Source organism: Lineus longissimus, chromosome 2 (genome assembly GCF_910592395.1).
Source record: "Lineus longissimus chromosome 2, tnLinLong1.2, whole genome shotgun sequence".
Taxonomy (NCBI): Eukaryota; Metazoa; Nemertea; class Pilidiophora; order Heteronemertea; family Lineidae; genus Lineus; species Lineus longissimus.
In genome coordinates, this window is record NC_088309.1 from 1,524,190 (window position 1) to 1,543,310 (window position 19,121).

A 19,121-nucleotide genomic window follows, 5' to 3' on the forward strand; every position below is an offset into this window, starting at 1 on the left:
CAAGTGAGCGGCTCAGTGTGTATTAAAAGATGTCTTCGTGTTGGGGGGCAAATCGTTTTATGTCTTCATATCAACAAACCACCATGGCTGGCTGACTATTGTAACATTGGACTTCGGTAGTTTTATTTCAAATGATAGAGATTTTTATCACTTATTTCACAGTGATCAAAATGAGACTCAGTTCATAATCCCATCGTGACGAACAAATGATAGGCGTCGAAAGACATTGAGATGGGAATGAAATAAATGCCTGAAGAGACTACGTTGTACATCCAAAATCATGGTTTTAAAAAACAACGAAATTTAAATCAGCCGTACACAAGTACAAACAGCTACTTATCTACAGCAAAACTAAAGCCATTCTCTGTGAACCTACAAGCCTTAAAACAAAGAGTATCGAGAGAAGGCTTAAATGCCCTTTTTTCATTTCAAGCGGGGTCAAAGGTCACAAACTGCTAAAGTTTGAGAGTATACAAGATTATTGTTTGTCTATTCCCTAGTTGGCAAGAAGTCGAGGATATTCATCATCGGTAATTGGCCTCGACCCATTGCCTTGACAGGATTGCATGAATAACTAAATGCCTCGCCTGGGGATTGACAAAATCCGTTTACACCACTTGTGATGTTATCAATGCATGGTGTATGACATTATAAAGAGGCGACACCGACATGACCGACCTTCGGGCCAACCTTGTCGTGAAACACCGTTAATGTCACATAAACATTTTGTTTAGTAGTGTTTTACACCATATTATGTTAGTATCAATCACGTGGAATGTCCATGCTTTATGGCCCGTTTGGTTTCCATGACGTTTGGTTAGTGTGTCGGTAGACCATTACAGAACAACCTTAAGGACGATATCAAATATACATGGCGTTGAAAAGTTGTTTTAATATAGTATATGTTGCTTATGTTGCTTCAGAAGAACTGGACATTGGGCTTACTCGTCCTAAGCTGTTTGAGCTCTTATCTCATCGGTTTAGCAAAATGCTTTCCAAGGAATTAGGAAGGGATTTTGATAAATCTCCGACCAGCAGCCACTGTACGCCAGAATACCCTCGTGTGTATATTGCTGTAAAGTTAACTAACTCTGTTTTTGAATTCTCAGGGAACCTAGCAAACTCGCCATGAATGTATCAGTCTGAATGTTAAATGGATTTATGATACATCGTATACCCTACGGACTAGACATGCAATAGAATGATACGACACTGCTGCAGTCCATGTTCGAAGTGCTCTATGTCCGTCCTAAACGAACTTAAAATGACAACTGATTTGGCGATCCAGAAGCCTCAGCTACTTTGTGTACATTGGTAATTTTAGTACATGTATATTTTTGAAAACGGAAAGATTTCTAAATTGATTTCTTCTTCATGTGAAAAAATCTCTATCTTCTGGTTGTGACTTTATCCTCATAGTATAGTGCCTGATCGAGAGGGCATCGGGATTGGTGTACGATGTATCTGTCCCGACGTCTCGTTATAAAAGTAAGAGCGATTTTGGCAATCCTTGCGTCGTGAACAGACTACCCCAGAGCCCCTTCAGTTTATGATGAAAAGAAATTACAATCGTATGGCGGAGAGAAAAATATTTGGACAGGATAGTTTCTTAGAAAGCGGAACTACCTCTTTTGAGAAAGAACAGGTAAAATCCTTAGAATTTTGATCTTATCCCGTATTGTATAATATACATCTTTGTCGGTATTCACAACAGCAGTGTTAAATTTATATTCAATATATATTTATATCAATTTCAAATTGATTTCAAATTTCAAATTTTGAACCTGCGGCCTGGGCTTTCCTTCAATGAATGAAACTGACATCTATTTCATGGTAGTCATGCACTGAATGTAGTTTTCTCAAAAGTCATTATTGACATCTGTTTTGTGTATGTGCTATGTACACTTAGTATAGACCCGATAATTTAATGTACTACATGTGTATATGTGTAATATTGTGCAGAACTTGGGTTGTTTGTCATGGTAACAAGACTACTTAATATGACTTTAATAAATGAATAATTAAAAAGCTATTGTACTTGACAGTGTGTGCTCTGTCGGTAAAACAATAACAGTAAAAAAGGTTTATTAAAAATAACAACATTTGATCAATGACAATTATGTGATTTACGCCGTATATATCTAACTGATCGCGCTAGTAATTTATTGAATAGAAACTCCAAAATGCTACAAAATCATTGTTTGTGCAGAGTTTCGATATTATTATCATCTTGCCCTCTATCGATAATGGTTTTCAAAATTTCACTTGGATACCAACGTCATGTCCAGTTTTGAAAATAAAATTTCAGTAAATTGTTCAATGACAAATGGATTTATACATGAGCCCACACTGTGCAATTGAGCGAATCTAAAATGTAGCTCAAACTTTCCTTCGAAAAGACTCGTAGCGATTACGCCCGTAGAGCTTTTGGGGCGAAGTCACTATGAAATAGCACATAGGCCTACAATCATAAGAATCAAGTATGCATGATAAAAAGTTCTCACCTCATCAAGTATATATTCCAATAATAAGCGAAAGCTCTGAACGTTAACAATGTTCCAACACGAACTAAATCCAAACTCAGGCCCTTCGCATTTACGATATCAGACGGACATAGGCACTTTGCCGCTCCTCGTTTATGACTTCAATCAAAGTAACTCCATCCGGGTAAATTAATACTTCATCACTGACAAACTTTGTGGGAAGTTCGCTAAACTTTTCCCCGATTAGTTCCAATTCAGAATTCGGTACACGGGTTACTATTCCTTTTTAAATGTCGGCATGAAATGTACACTGAAATATGTATTACGGCTTTTGCTGGCGTTTACCGAGAACAGATGCATGTATAGATTTTTCCACTTGTCGAGAGATGTTCAATATTACTTTAAATCGTGCGTTCTTTTCCCACTACTGATAGACGCAGCGCCCCTTGCGGGAGAGGGAAAGGTTCCGATAAAAGGATTGATCATGAACAGAATATGCAGCCTGTGCGATAATCATTATGATATTAAAAGAGGCGTCGCAATAGTGACGAGTCATGTAACTTTTTTATTGTGCTTTTCACCGACCGTCTTTTTACAAAGAATAGTGCTGGTAGTTCATAACTACACTGTAACAAGACTTAATGACAAAGTTGTTATTTCGTCCAAATATAATTCGTTCTCAATTTGTGATATTATTAACATTCATTTTAGTACATGAGAATATTTAAAGCAGATTTTAGACTGCTTATTAGTACTATAAAAAGCTATTTGGAAGCCCATACCAAAATTTCAATTTGCACGCACGAAATTAATACCGTACAAACAAAATCGGATCACGTTAGCATTGTGAAAATAAAGTCTAAACATAAATAAGCCTAGCGGGATAAGTGCATTAGCAAAGTCCCTGACAAACGCGTGGTGTCGTTTTAACACCACTTAAGGCATGTTTTGAGATGACTTGTAACAAAGGCCCATTCTATTATGAGCGCAATCCGTGTTTTTCATTGGAAAACATTCCGTTAAGCATACAAAACAATATCATGCTATTTTCATGGGCCTGATCCAACACGGTAACGTAGGCCCTAACATTAGGCCTATAAATTTCGTTCCTTCACTACTCGTGATAGATGATATGGCGCTGTCGCACCGCTGCGAACTCACTGGCGACTTAATCAATAGTCTTAATTCATTCGCCCTGTTTTAGCAAATTTACGCACCGGTCTACTGCCTACAACAATAACCTAGCGCGCAACTGACACAGTTATTTGGTTTAATATTGTCCCTTTAAAACTACCGGAGCCACACATGAACCTAGCGGCAAAACCGTTAACTATGAGACTATAGTCGGAATAAAAGTTGCAAAAAGAGGCTAAATGAAGCAATAACAATAATAATGTTTTGTTCTAGAGGCACATGAATAGAATTTAGGTCAGATTGACCTAAAACAAACATCTATTTACTCTATTAACATTCCTAATCGATAATCTTTACAATAGTATAAACATATTGTATAGAATTCGTCAGGTTTACATGAAGTCAGGATGGCCGAGCGGTCTAAGGCGCTGCGTTCAGGTCGCAGTCTGGTTCTCCAGGCGTGGGTTCGAATCCCACTTCTGACAAAAGTTTTTCTCTTTTTCTTTTTTGACATTTTGAATTCCTTTTTTCCTGATACACTCAGTCAAAACAACTAAATTCCTCCAAACATGTATTCCAGGTATCAGAAGCAAAATTTAACCTGATTTATAGATTATTTTATTGTAATATCATACTGCATTTTTTTCAGGGATTTAAAGCTATAAAGACGATGCTGTTCGATATGGCTTGCCCGGGATGGGACCTGCCAATAAATTGACCTTTTTTCACCTTGCCTGTGCCGTGGTCATGGGAGGGGCAAAAGGCTTTTGGGATGGGGTGGGGGTGGGGGTGGGGGGAGAACCTGACTTTTCGTTCAAAGTCTGCAAGAAAAATAGTCGTGTTGCTTACGAATTTTAATATTGGTCTGATAGATACGATCAGACGAAAAGCCTGATGGCTACCCAGTTTGAATCAACGCCACGATTGGCAGGAAATGATACTAAAATTTCCAAATTTCATATATGAGTCGTTGGTGCCCGTCATTTTAGCAAAATTCAAACTGTCCTTGGCTCCCGATTGGTTTAAATTGGGTCACGCGGCGAGATTTTTACGGCGCATTCTTTTGCGGCGTGTTTTTAGCGGGGCACTGTTGCGGCGCATCATTCGCGGGAGTCCTTTGCGGCGCAAGTAATTAATCGGCCGATATATTCTGATTTATGTCCCCTCCCGCCTACCATAGACGAGGGTTGCACTGAACTTCAGGATGGGGTGAGTGTGAATGAATAAAAATGATAATAATTATGCCTTCCTTTTTGTTTCGACACTCCATTTAATATACATGTATGTATAATATTGTATGATTGTATAATCTGTGGCAAAAAGGATTTGGCAGCAGTGGGATTCGAACCCACGCCCCCGAAGAGACTGGTGCCTTAAACCAGCGCCTTAGATCGCTCGGCCATGCTACCATGTTAAACCCACGTTTGCTGGCGCTTTATGTTGCTACATTTAGCACGCTTGTTAGTTTTTAAATGAGACACGTAGGCCCAGTTGTATTTATGATTAATCAGATAAATTATTAAGCTTATACTACCTGCTTGTACCACCTGCTCTCATTACGCTTATTCACTACGGTGGTGGCCTGCATGTAGCAAAAAGAAGACAAGTGAATCCAATCCGAAGCTCTCGTCATGAGCTCGACGCATACGTGTCGGCCTACCGAAATCCAATCTCCCAAATCGTAACCTCTGTTATAGAGAAGGTAACACGGCATTCGAAAATACGACTCGATTCAAAGAGTTCTAAGGAGTCCCCTTAATACATTGCACAGGGTCAAGATGGTTCAAAACAAGTAGTCTCTGACTTGACGCAGTTAACATCGTTCATATAGACGTAACTAAGCTACAGGTTCCTGTTCTGAACAACGGCCTGTAGTGTAAGTCAAGCAGTGTTTCCTGGAAGGTGGTCCCATGTCTCACTAGCCAGAGAGCGGCTGAACCCTCTGGTCGAAACAGACTAGGTATCGCTACAGAAAGGCTCAAGTGAAATGAAGAAGAAAACACCACATTACTGTCATAAAAATGTTTATGTACCATAACAATACTGGACAATACCTTTTTACATGAACATACTTCGTATGTGAAATACCGTTTTGTCAAAATATCACTGGATTATACTATGTATTGCGTTGCGCCGCTAGCTAAGGATATCCTTTCTCATCTAAAACAGATCAAGATACGAACCAGCTAATTACGGACTCTAACACGTGATAAGTACGAAGCCAGTTCGTTTACTCTCGTTTCGAATAACAATGGGTAATGTTCCTATTTACATATTTTACATGACCCGTATGCGTAGCACAACCATTGCACTAGGTCTGTGTCATCTATTTCACAACGATATATGTAATTCTTAGTTAGTTTCTGGGTGTCTTTCAGATGTTGTCACGAAGCAATGAAGGACTGAACATGGTATGGCAATTCGGGAGGTGGCGGTGTTTCTCTGACTGACACTCGCAATTTGAGTATCCGTGCCACAGATTTTCTTCCAGGCACTACTTCCACAATCACGTCCGTAAAGTAAATGGTCTTCAGCCAAATAAGTAAGTCTTTCTACGGAAGACGCTGGGTTTGCGGGATGTGTCTTGGCTTTGGCAATGATACGCTATACCACACGCAGAGACGATATAGTGCAAGACCACTGAGGATGTTCTTTGATAAGTCATGCCATCAACCACCCCACTCCCGAATCGCTCTCAGGCTCCATTTAGGGTAACACCTAAGGATGAGAGCGGACGTGCGTCACTTCGTAGTTCCTCATTATGCCATGCTCTATGTTCCGTTGAGGACTTTAAATCAACGCCACGACCGGCAGAAGTTGGAACAAAATTACAGCAGATTTCGAATATGGTTACGAAAATTGAACAGCGCGATAATGAACAAACCTTATTGTCACGCGTAGCCCAATGGGCTACGGTCACTCAGTACGATTACAGTAGCTTATCTGATCATATTATCACACATTTTAAAAGGAGATCGCCTGCCCATATATACACTTAATAGATGCAATATTAGATGACAAGAACTTACGCACCTGCGCTATCCTCCTTGGCTAACACCAGTCATGATTATATTCACTCGACGGCAAATGAAAAAAGATCAGGTGTATACAATCATCACTGGGACCCAGACTCATTTACACTGTTTCGTGAAATATCTATAAAAATGACACCATATTGATATTACTAATTAGTCCAGTTAATTAGCTGAGAACCTAACTGAACCTACCTACTATACAGACACCTGAGAGACAATTGAAGGGAAGAGCGCCACACTCAAGAGCAATGGATACATCGGCATGTGTTTAAACCGTAAGGACAGACTTGACTTGCTAGTACAAAACAGGGCGTTTCAAACAATATCATAGCTTCTTGATTGATCATAATTGGTTTAGCTCTAGTCGTTCCGGTGCCAACTGTTTTGTAAGAGGGAATTATGAACTCTTTCCAAAATGCCCTAGCGACCCAACGAAAGTCTACCACTTGCATGGACCATAGATGGAACCACAAGCACAAGCGAATCCGTCGACATACTTCAATGCCATGAATATTTGCCTCTTTTCATCGCATAGTTTATTCGCAATTTATGCTGATCATATTTTGGAGTCATCGACAACACTGTTTATGAAGAACAAACGACTTCGCTCACCCCTAGTCTCTAGCATGGAGCATGAAACCTGCCAGTGCCAACCCCAAGAGGACGCTGTCCAGTTCTGGGTAAAGACCTCGCTCCAAATTGGCATTTCCTGCTGCGTCGTGCCATTAGGCTGTTCACTGGCGCTGGACTTGTAGTCCATTTGTATCAATGTTGCTATCAACAGGTAGAAGGCCTATGGTGACTAGGCTGACACCCAAAAATAACAGCCTAAAATGCTAATAGGCTTCAAGTAATGTTTGCTCTGCATTCACGTTCATAACTTACCCCGTTAATCACAGGTACCATTTGCCACTTATCTCAAACAATAATATGGGGCTTCCGCTCAGCTATTGGCCAATAGAAAGTCCCATAAGCCCAAATGCGGATGCAGTCTGAGCCGAACATGATAGAGGTTATCTGATTGGTCAATATCTGATCGGAAGTTCCAAATTCCTGCTTAAGCAAAGTGTCGAATTCCACACCAATCATGTCAAAGGGAGGATATTAAAATACAAAACCGATCATAGTATAAAGTTCAACCTAGGCTTAATAGCTCTCCACCTCTAGTTCCCCGAACTATGCTGTGTACATGCTCGGCACTAACATTATCACCCAAGTAGTAATTGTAGTTGTTGTACCCCTATATTTTTTACAACATTCGAATAATCGTTTTGTTTTACATACGACACGAAAATTTCGATAAAACCTCAATCGTGATTGATTTAATGCCGACTTTAAAAAACAAGAAAACAAAGTGTCATCACATCATAGATGTCAGCTATAGGCAAATAAGAACTCAATAACACATGAGTCGATCCAGAAAAATCGTTTTCACAAATAGCAAAAAATAAGTGCGAAATTTTGGCGACTAACAGTATCCGATCCACGAAGAATCCTCATGTAAGACTTGGTTTTTTAAAGGTTGTTGTAGATCTCCTGTAACCTGAAAACACGAGTACCACTGTCGAAGGGATACCTTGTCCTTATGTTATGAACCTTGTTTTATAAACCAATGCCCGCATGCAAGACAAGGCAATTTGTTCCCTGGATCATTTCTCCAGGTGACTTCTACGCTGGCAAGCCAAAAGTCGATGACACTTCAACGGAAGGGTAATGGTAAAGGTAGGAATTGTCCAGACAGTTATATTTGAAATAAAAATATGTAAAATCGTTTATATTATTTACAGCCACTGAAAAGAACTGAAGATGAAGCAACGGACATGGTATTATTTTCAAATGTAACTCATCAATTAGTTCATTATCTGATTATAAACTACCAATAAATACTACTCAAAGAAAACCTGGAAGACAGCCGCACCAACGCTCAGGCAAAGTTTAACTCTTAACTACCAGTTCATTTGTTGTGATTACCATTTCTTATACATGTTCTATACAAAATAATTAATGAACAAACTACCCAGGAATAACATAATCGCCATACTTCATATTCTGTTGGACGAAGTCAAAATCACATATGTTAATGTTTAGTTTGAGTTGTTTTGGATCATATATTGACACCTCGCTGTTAGTATTGGTTGTCTTACCAAACATCACTCTCACTGGTGCAGCAGTCATTTGCCAAACCTCCATTTGGCCGACACTATTCAGCTCCACCCTAGATAGACGACCCATATACCTCAGTTCGGCATCACTTTAGCTTGCTTAAACCTCTATCAGTACGCTCTCGAAATACATTTGTACATGTACTTGTATGTCGACTGGAGTACTGAACGCTCCACAGTGATCTTCTGCGTTCGTTTGTGACTTCAAACCTCGCCTTGAGTTATATTTCACAGCTAACTCCTTGAGTAACAACTGTAATACTCAGCAGATACTCATTAGGGTTCGGAAGAATTTCATAGATGTCACACCTCAAACTATAGAACACCGAAGAAACTGAAACTAAAGTTCCAATACGAAGATACTCCGTATTCTACTTAACTACAACAGACAACAGACAAACTAGCTCTGAAATTTCCGATTAAGCGATCAACGTACTGATTAGGGGCTATACAAGTTTCAGTAATAAAGCACTTTTGTTGCACAAAATATAAGTTTCAAACAGTCCCAACTAAATTGACTATATAAAGGCAGATGCGACCTGTCATAGCACTCATGTACATTTTAATCCTGAACTTATTATGTCCAAATTTGGCGTCAAATCCGCGGTATATTGCTTTATCATAACTGCATATAAAAGCTCTGAGTGGTACACACAGTGCATCAACACTTGTCAGACTACTTCACAGCACATCTCAAGCTATTCAGGATATTTCTAAATCATTTTGTTGTCTTGAATAATATTGGTTTTGCGTTGTAAAATGGTTCACTGATATAAACATATACAAGTAGAAAATCTCCGTGGGGAGCCCACCCGGATGTAGTACCCCATGCAAAAATGGCATGGCAACACAACTCAGCATCTCCAACAACCGACTGTAATCTCATCACTGTAACCATCACCATCAACGCCACCGCACGCCTTTCCCAATAAGCCACGACTTGCTATGAAAATCCACGAAATGTGTTGATAATTCTGAGCGGCATCTTGTGTGCAATCGTAATCCATCAACTGTATTCTTATCACGTGAGATGCGGCAGCCAATCATAGGCAAGCTTTCTACCATGGAAGATGTGGGACGAACGCCAGACAAAATGGCATCGCAATCGGAGCGTATGGAAGAACATCAGCAAACGCATGCGCATTACCTCTCACTCTCACGTTATCAGGTGAGTTTTCTCATTTATACCCTTTACTAATGTATCCTGATCTATGTATTCAAATATGTGAGGCGCGTTAATCAAGATTCCTATTGTTCCTCCGATGGTGACACCCAAGAACAAATAAAGCTGCAATCGATCTATCACCATTGCTATATACTTCCAATCCTCTCGGACCTGGAAAATGAAGATGAAAGAATTAACATCAAAGTTGGTATGGCATGAACCTCAACTGCTCATTCAGTGCTATAACCTGAATACTCTTGACCACGTTATACATGCATATGAGCGGGGGATAGGTAAGTAAGACGACCTACGCATGGTCACTAAAAACTCAACTGTTACTTCCAACAAGAAATAGATCGCACGACCTTGTTCGAGGTCAGGATCATTGCAAATATGCAATCGTGAGCAGAATTTCGAGATGATGCATTCTTTGACACGATCGTGATGAAATCAAATAGTTCAAGTAGGATCGACAAGTAGATTTTCAATTGCGTCTTGCCACCGCCTAGAAAAATTACTGCATGATATCAGCATCTTAGAGAATCTGTCTTCCACTCGAGAAAGGCAAGGCGATATATTGTACGGAACATTAGATGTCGTGTGAATTATCGTGTTCTTCCTAGGCCAGGAGAAGGTTGGATTTCGGTTGTGTCTGCGTGTCACACCGGGTGACAAAACTGCCGAGGATGTCTGTATAAAGTTGAAGAGATAGACGAAACCGTTCAAAAGGAAGTTGTCGTCTATTTCAACCACCGCGACTCGATGAAGTTATGTAAATAACCAACGATCATACTTACTGTATGGTAATCATCTTCTGCTTTTATGTGCGTATATATAAATTTAACTCCCTCAATTGTTCTATGCATCTCGGGTGTTAGACGGAACCCTTCTGGCGTGCCCTCATCTTGTTTATCCATCGAACTAGCTGTTCCCATCCTACAGTTCGGCATATCAGCTAGTTCAAGCAGTTCAGTTCTTGCATTAATATTATATCTTGGCTCAGCAGTCGCCCGATTTGGCGGCCGTTGATGCTGTTTCTGTTGCTTCAAGTGGTGGCCTTCCCTCCACCTCTGATCGTGATCAGGTCTTTTCATTAAAAGAATTCGAGGGAGGTAGTTTAGGAAAACATATCGTGCCCAAGTCGGCATCCGATGCGTCCTTGGTGTTCGGAAATTCCAGTTTATGATAACCACAGTGATAAAGATGGTGATTATGTTCATTATGAAGGTGAACAGCAGAAACTTTGATATGAGGGGTATTGTGAGTGATGTAGGGGGCAGAATCTTTGAGACCAGCAACAGGAACACGACCAGGGCGAGCAGAATGGAGATACAGAGAGTCATTTTCTCTCCAGCGTCTGCAGGCAAGTAAAACACACAGACACTCAGGAAGGATATGAGCACACACGGGATAATCAGATTCACGGTGTAGAAAAGCGTTTTCCTCCTTATCGTTATATTAAAGTAGATTTGCTCTTGCTGTTTTAGGAACTCCCTGCCCTCAAAATCCTTGAGGGTTTCGTTAAACTTATGTAAGTGCGCTGGACAATCTATAACGTCCCACGTCCCCGAGTAGACATAGTCTGATAAATCCACACTTTTTCGTCCCTCGTACCAGCCGAGTGTCACCTGCTTTGCATCGTACGTCCATGAGCCGAATTTCATTTTACATATTTGCTGGTCGAATGGGAAGTACATAACGTTTATAGCACATGAGCTTTTGTAAATGGCTGGGGGAATCCAGAGGACTGTTCCGTCGCTGTAAATTAGGATATTTGGTTCCCATGATACCTCGTATTTCCCATCAGCGCTGAAAGAGAAAGGGGAGTGATTACAGATCGTATCAAGGATGTTCTCATATGCCTCGGTTGTTGTACTTACTCTAGTAATTACTAAACGTTTTGTGCTAAAGCTAGCTGTGTAGAGACACACCTTGGGAATTCATTCGTCATGGATGATATGCTCAATTCTGCATCGTATCTAAGTGATACTGGTCTACCCAGGCCAAGGGTTCGAGCAACATACGGGTATTCTTCTGTATTGCGAGGTCAAAGACTTCGGGAGGGGAGGGACAAGAGAGGGTGTCACTGATCAGGCTTCAAGGCCAAGCCTGTTAAAACCTCGAGGTAAGCCGAAACGATTTAGCAAACTGTGAGAACGTGTTTCGTATGTACGAAAGCATCCAATCTTCCTCTTGTGGAGAAGATTACCCGCTGCGGTTGCATTTAGTGGCAAAAGCTTCCTTACTTGTCCTCAAACGGTTCACGAGACGTCATCAACACAGTGTCGGCGCTAATTGCTTAATACGTACCACTTCTCACTCAATATGATTGCATGTACATGTATAATGTTATTGGTTAAATGTTCTCGACGACAGCTCCCATGGCTCATTTCGCTAACCACCATAACCTTACCTTACATTCTATGACAGCGGTATTGATAAACTCTTTAAGTTAAATGATCCATTTGTTATGGTTCTGACTTTGTTCTCAAAACACCACGACGATTGAAAATTAAACACCAATCACCCATGAAACACCAATGTAAGTCTTTTCCAGGACAGCAATGATATGGACGATTTGTTTTTTTCTTTCCCTCAATGATCAGAGTCTCCTCAGTTAGACCTGTTGCTGAAGGACTAGTACATCTTCACAGCCCATGTAAATGCACTTTGTGGAACATTTGAAAAGGAGACCCTTTACCATCATGTCAGTCTCCTATGATCAATAGTTTGTGAGGGGGATTCCGTCACAGCAGGTATTTGATTTCGCGATGTTTTTCTCTTCAGTACGAACTTTATGAGTGTACTACAACAAATGGCCATTTTTACTTGACTTGAAAAATCTTGGCTTCACTTACTTGTTAAAAAGTACAATATCTGGTTTCCAAACGTTATCTGGTTTTATTCGAATGACCTGAATGCCTCCATAGTCTGATGGTTCCCAATGCAGTTGGAAGTCTTTCCACGTCTGAAGAAGACAAGATGAAAATCGATAGGTTAATATTCATTACATTCGAAAAAATGTATACAGGCTATCATGAAATAAGACCTCAAATTAGTTCACATTTAAAAAGTAAGTGCACAGAGACTATAAGACATCTGATGGGAAGTTATGATCATTATACATCCGATCAGAGGAAAACACTTGGAAAGAGTATTGTCTGAAAGGAAAAGGTAACATGCTGAGAAGATTCAGTGTTCAGTAAAAGGTCTCACTTCACTTTTTAGCTCTGAAGGTACAAATGTAGCTCTTCAGAAGAAGCATTTTCGGCGGAGGATAAACTCATAGTATTCGGCCACAGCGAACACCAATTTTGTATTAAGTGATTTTGTTGACATATGTGACATGATCTCGTCGACAATGACCCCTGCGTGCCCACAGCCCTACCATCTCGTCCTAATAGAGTGAATCGCGAACCCATCTGATTACAATAGTGCACAGCTATAAGGAATGATGTTGATCTTCATAACTCACAACCGTAACATAATATTCCAAAGAAGAAAATCAATCGAACGAGGAGTCATATCCATGTATACATAACCAACTGAGTAGCTTGTGTGCATACTAAGGACTGATGATGATGGATCTGCGCTGGGGACCTATAGGTCAGCTATACATCAGCTACAGTCTAATATTACCAACAAGGCATTGATGAAAGAGGCACATTGATAGCTTTTCAGATTCTCAATTCTCCATAGGCTTCAAACGACCTAACTCCGTACGCTTCTTAATCGAAAAGCGCTGAAGCTTACGCCTAGACACAGTCAACCATTATTCTGACGTCATAGAGGAGACTGCCGTATAAAATTGGAAATTAAAACGGGAGCAATATACTAGTACCCGTTTACGTATATCGATATTGCATCTAAGGATCGATCCAAGAGAGAACTTTTTTGGTGATGTCTCGTTTTCGTTATAAGGAACCAATAACTAAGGTTATTTGTGACGCTCCACAAGCAATCTCTTCCGTTCTTTCCGTTTCCTGTCATATTCCAAGTGGACTTACGTTACTAGCCAATTAAACATGATGCAGTAACAGAGGTCACATTAACTCGCTATTCTGAAAATAAACGCACAAATCATGCTTTTAGCCGACCCTTACTAACCGTTAGCAGATGATTTATATTTCCTCTTGAGAGTTAAAACGTTACAGCTAGGCAGCTAATATAGCAGTCCTGGCTATAACGTTAGCAGACAAGCATACACAACCAGAGAAGAAATTTGAAGAATGGAAAATCAATCAAACGGAATTGATAGCCACGGAACAATTGGTTTGGCGCAATCTGATTGGTTGCGTGTTTTTAGGGATAAAATATCACAGACCGGCTTCTCAAATATGCGTTTGACAATAACCGCGTTCGCATCACAAGTTGGGATTTTATTATTTTATGTTTATTTTTCGAAAATGAACGGGATGTGCAGTGTGAATGAGCTGACGTTGGGCACGCACGGCTGACTTAGGGCTGTGCTACAGAGTAGTGTAGTTGCAATGTGCGGTAACTACTTTCACTAGTAAGTGAAAAACAGCAACGTGCTTGCAAGAAGTAATTCGAAGTACCCCGGACTTACAAAGAAAGTGTCATATCTCAAGTTTATTAACAAGTATCTATATGCCATTCTTGAACTTAACCAACATTAACCAAACTTTTTGATGTTTTAACACTCGCAATACAATCAGGCATCACAACAGCGAGAAACATATATTGTTGACCAAGCACATATGTAATTATTTACAACCCACGAATCCTGCCGGGCAGAACCCAGGCAAAGATATCCCCTACACTCCATCTTTCTTCGGAACAAATCCGACCTCACTGAGAAAATTGGCTTGGGATTTTAGGCAATCCAGGGGTTTAGCCTGCAGCAGACCGTTTGTACGGCAAAGTCAAGCACTTGGCATCCACCCTTGGGAGCGCATCTCAACCATCTTATATTGATCGCGAGAACAGTGCGATCGCAACCTCATCGACTATCGAACTGTGGAGACAATCCTTATCATTGGATTTAGTTCTCCAGACGTAATCCTGTTCGGAATGGGATTGACCAAGCCGTTCCCCGCTGTTGGGTTCGCATGCAGGCAAGATCTTGGCATCATCAGTTTAGGAAACATCAAAATTGTATTTGTTCCTGCTGACTATGTCATGTATTAATGTATGTTGTTTCGGAAACCAACCGAACACGTGCAACAGAAGCCTTTGGCGAACCTTTCCTTTCGTATTGAACGTTCACACTTGGACTCAAAACTCACAGACACAATATTCTCGGTAAAAAAATAACAAAAGATACATGACTTGTGTTTCTTTCTCTGAAGGAATTTCCATGTCGAACACTTCCATCAATACTTGCCGAAGAACTGATCACTTTTATGAGCACCGCCAGAGGGATCTAGTACCTCCATTCTTCAACTCGGATGCGGTTACCAAGGTTTCCAAGGGAAACAGAAATCGACCATCGGGCGCTTGCTTCCATGAGTCGGTAGCTAGAGAGGCGACAGAATCCCATCTCAGTTGACCACTGAGATGGAATAGTTTATGGGGTGTCGATGGCACGTTGAAATTGTGTATGCGAGGCGCGGAGAGTACGATGGGTTTTCCGATAGGGGTTTGGTATCTGTGATACAGATCAACTGTAGGGAAAGAGAGCAACAATCCACGAGACAGGTTACAATTTGATTAACGCTTTCAGTATCAGCCAGTCGTATTACACTATGAACTTGATGACTGAAACATATTGTGGCAGTTAAGTAATGTAAGTAAGTTGACATAATACATTGAGGACATGTCAAACACATTTGAATGCCTCTTTATTATTGTTCGACCACCTAGAACGATTTTACCAACACAATGCTCAAGACTTGTTCCACTGCGTAACGTTGGGATGGTCAGGGTGTTAACGTTATCGTGGGACCATTGACATCCAAAACAGCGTCATATCCCTTAAACAAGCCTTGTGCTACACTAAATCATGTATATGGCTCATGGTCAGTTTATATGGAGGCCCTAATGAGCTCCTATCCATTCACCCCGGCTTAACTAGCTGGTAGATTGGTCATAAACAAGGAGTTAATAAAATATAAACACGGTCATAGACAGTGATATGAAACCCACGTATTTCCACTGGGATTCATGAGTTGATCGGCGCGGGGAAGAATATTAGGATGCTGGCGCCGAGCCTACCAGTGATGGTAGGCGTAAACGTCTGACTGGTGTCGCGATACATTTGCCATCAACGTGAAGCTGGTTCTCCTCAGGTTATAGCTGTATCGGGGCTATAATTGTACTGTTCTACCTAACATGCATATTCATCCCGGTGAGACACTTCCTAACAATGACATTTATTGTTGAACAGATTTACCAGATACATGATAAATACGTCATCTTCCATATTCACGGAAACTCACGGGGCGAGCGCCATCGTGATCTTCTAAGACAAATCATCCCCCAGACGCATAAACACAATTGTAATGGTAATCATTATAGATAAGTCTATTGTCGATTCCCCAAACTATCAGAACTCTAATGGTCCCTTACTCTTCCCAAAGGCTCCCATAATGGACACTTATTCGCGATATGCTTCAGAAAGGTCTCTTGTCTTCTGAAACACGAGTAATGACCATCAGAGGGTGAGCTTCTCGTGGCGCAGACGTTGAAGCTTCAGATCCGTAAGTCGCGTTACTGATATTTTGCCAGATCTGAGGAAGATCGACAAGCCCATCACCTCTACCAGAGGGAAATAGTTTTTACTTTACCGTATTAGTTTTACCCCTACCTTAAAAAAAAACAGCGCACATTTCTTGAGTTTTTGTGAGGATGGAGGATGATATCGTCAGCAAAAAACCCAACCCTATTGATATATCAGTACTTTGAAGGCCTGAACTACATCTGGTAAAACCACGTGATATCACATCTATCAATCACCTCATTCGGCGAGTGTTTCGATTTGAATGTCCTTGTCCTCTTTCATCCAAATGTCGTAGGTGATCGACAGTGATCCTATAAATCCGTGCAGAGACCCCTTAATGAGATTGAGTGGTGTGTGTATACTTAAGGCGGATTCAGAAATCAAACAACCTTAAATTGAATAGGAGATCGATAGTAATTGAATCTAACGAGTTGACGGTTTTATGCACGAGGTACGTGGGTATAGAGGAATCAATACCATCACTTACGCTCCTCCTTTAGCAAGGGTGCTTGTGACAAACGGAGATCGGGGGCGTGCGAAATGACGGACAGCGGGTGTCTCTGACATCATAATATCGTTGCTCTCTGGTGGCGTGAGAGGATATTCAGGGGGGCTTTTTGGGATAGAAAATAATACTTCGCTGATGGCCCTTGGTTGTCTAAAGACCGCTCGGTCAAGTAGACCTTGAATAACGCCCAAAGTGGTCTGCATTTGCGGTCTTTAGCCGAGTGGTCTTGATTAGACAACAAAAAACCGTCAGCTGGATATCAATTCTTAAAATCAAATTAAGCGTTAGTACAGGCGCTGTCGCTGCCGCTGCCGCTTAAGTGTGGCACATTGATCGATTCGTCATATATTTTTGCTCAGCTCCATAATTGGTTCATAAGTGCAAAACCACGGCTAAACCGACCAAAGGTTGCGACCAACCATGTTGATTGGAGTTCATCAATATCAGAGGACTGAGACTGAAATGACAGCGAAGTTGTTCTCCGCCGTGCATTCGTTTGATTCAGCGTCAGTTTGATTTGATCGCTGATTGATTCTATTCATGTGTATCAGACTTGCCAGATGAGAATTTATGTCAGGTCAAAGACTGGCAGGAGGAGATTCGGATTAGACAATCGGAGTACGAACATAAATATCATCCAGAAGACCTTGACCGTAATGAGTAAAGCATTAGTCTACAATGCATCACGTAGAGCGTTCACATCTTTCTGATATGATGAATGAAAATAAGAGGTCGCCATTAGACGCGGACACATGACAATTAAACACGAGTCCTTGAATGATGTCGAAGTTCGCCACTGTCTTATTTTGTCTTTGGTAACGTGCCTACGATACTAGCTCCATCAAAAAGAAAAAAAGAAGATCCAACTGATAGTTGACTTCATCACTGCCCAGCATTCGCAACACTAGTATCCAAGACGAACAAGAAGACACCGTCTTATTTTACGTGGATTCTCAAATCAACGTCGAAATATGTATCTTATGACAGCCCTGCTGCATAGTGAAGTCAACGGAATGTGCCAGGGTTCCGAGCTTACATTCTAGCCGGGAGAAGTAGCCAACTAACACGCTGAGACAGCAGCATTATTGTAACAAAATGTGTTACAACGGCTGTGAAAGTGATGAAAACCCGGTTATAGTTCGTAACCAAAGTAGTTAGAGGACATTCCTGCTAACAACGCTGCAGCATACTGCTTTATTATTACGGGCGTATAATGTTTTCTTACAGCAATTGCTGTACCTAGATTCGCACAGCAGAACATGTTACCAGAAACAGATTGACTGTACATATCCCTGGGACTTGCAATCATAGTTCAGTTACACCAAAAGGTTATGAGCTCTTGTGTGTGGAATTCACCTTTTCATAGATACCAATACCATTAGCTGTTAAAGAGTTTAACAACATAATTTTCATGAGAGATATTGTTGGGTTGAACGTGGACTTATGTTTTGGTTGGAGGTGCGTGGGCGATGAGAATAAGTCGATAAGAGCAACAGAATGCGTTGGTATAGACGCAAAAGAAACAAGATGCACACTGACATTGGCATAAATGAACGGCAAACAGGCACAACCAGTTTCACTGAAGCGATCAACCCCATAAATTATCGATCTCGTCGATGTTTCGTGACCTGACAGAATCTGATAGGCGCTATTGGGTTACAAATCAAACTGCGTCGGGGGAGGGGGTTGATTAGGACGCTGATGTTGTAGAAAAACATTTACTGCAGTTGCGTGTTACATCCGAATTCAGGAAATTAATACCAGTTTATACCACAAAGTCAAATAACCTCTTCAAACCATTAGAACCTCGTGGTTGTAACCAAAGTCCACCAAGCTAGATATCTTCCAGAAACTTTCTCAAACTGCAGGCTGCACTTACCATTCGTAGCCACACATTTGTCTTCAAAATCTGGTTCTTTTCATCCTAGAAATAAAAGAAGTTATAAGATATA

At 40.8% G+C, this 19,121-nt stretch overlaps 2 protein-coding genes and 2 non-coding genes across 7 annotated transcripts in view; 1 reads left to right on the forward strand and 3 right to left on the reverse strand.

Moving 5' to 3' along the window:
• The window catches only part of LOC135500655 (acetylcholine receptor subunit alpha-like), a 66,006-nt gene extending 63,054 nt beyond the window's left edge, over positions 1 to 2,952 (reverse strand). For both annotated transcript variants that reach the window (XM_064792254.1, XM_064792244.1), the window contains exon 1: positions 2,505 to 2,952. The gene's annotated coding sequence lies outside the window, so the exon portion shown is untranslated. The remainder of the gene's footprint in view (positions 1 to 2,504) is intronic.
• Positions 2,953 to 4,018: 1,066 nt separating this feature from the next.
• Positions 4,019 to 4,102, forward strand: Trnal-cag (transfer RNA leucine (anticodon CAG)). Its single transcript has one exon. It is a non-coding gene; the product is annotated as a tRNA-Leu (tRNA).
• Positions 4,103 to 4,944: 842 nt separating this feature from the next.
• On the reverse strand, positions 4,945 to 5,026 carry Trnal-aag (transfer RNA leucine (anticodon AAG)). The gene has a single exon. It is a non-coding gene; the product is annotated as a tRNA-Leu (tRNA).
• A 607-nt stretch (positions 5,027 to 5,633) lies between these two features.
• Positions 5,634 to 19,121, reverse strand: part of LOC135500665 (acetylcholine receptor subunit beta-like 1) — a 102,717-nt gene continuing 89,229 nt past the window's right edge. For all 3 annotated transcript variants that reach the window (XM_064792273.1, XM_064792282.1, XM_064792266.1), the window contains exons 3-6: positions 19,049 to 19,093; positions 12,838 to 12,947; positions 10,777 to 11,788; positions 5,634 to 10,150 (exon numbers count right to left, since the gene is read on the reverse strand). In XM_064792273.1, the coding sequence (XP_064648343.1) occupies positions 9,971 to 10,150; positions 10,777 to 11,788; positions 12,838 to 12,947; positions 19,049 to 19,093 (1,347 nt within the window). In that variant the 3' untranslated portion in view covers positions 5,634 to 9,970. The remainder of the gene's footprint in view (positions 10,151 to 10,776; positions 11,789 to 12,837; positions 12,948 to 19,048; positions 19,094 to 19,121) is intronic.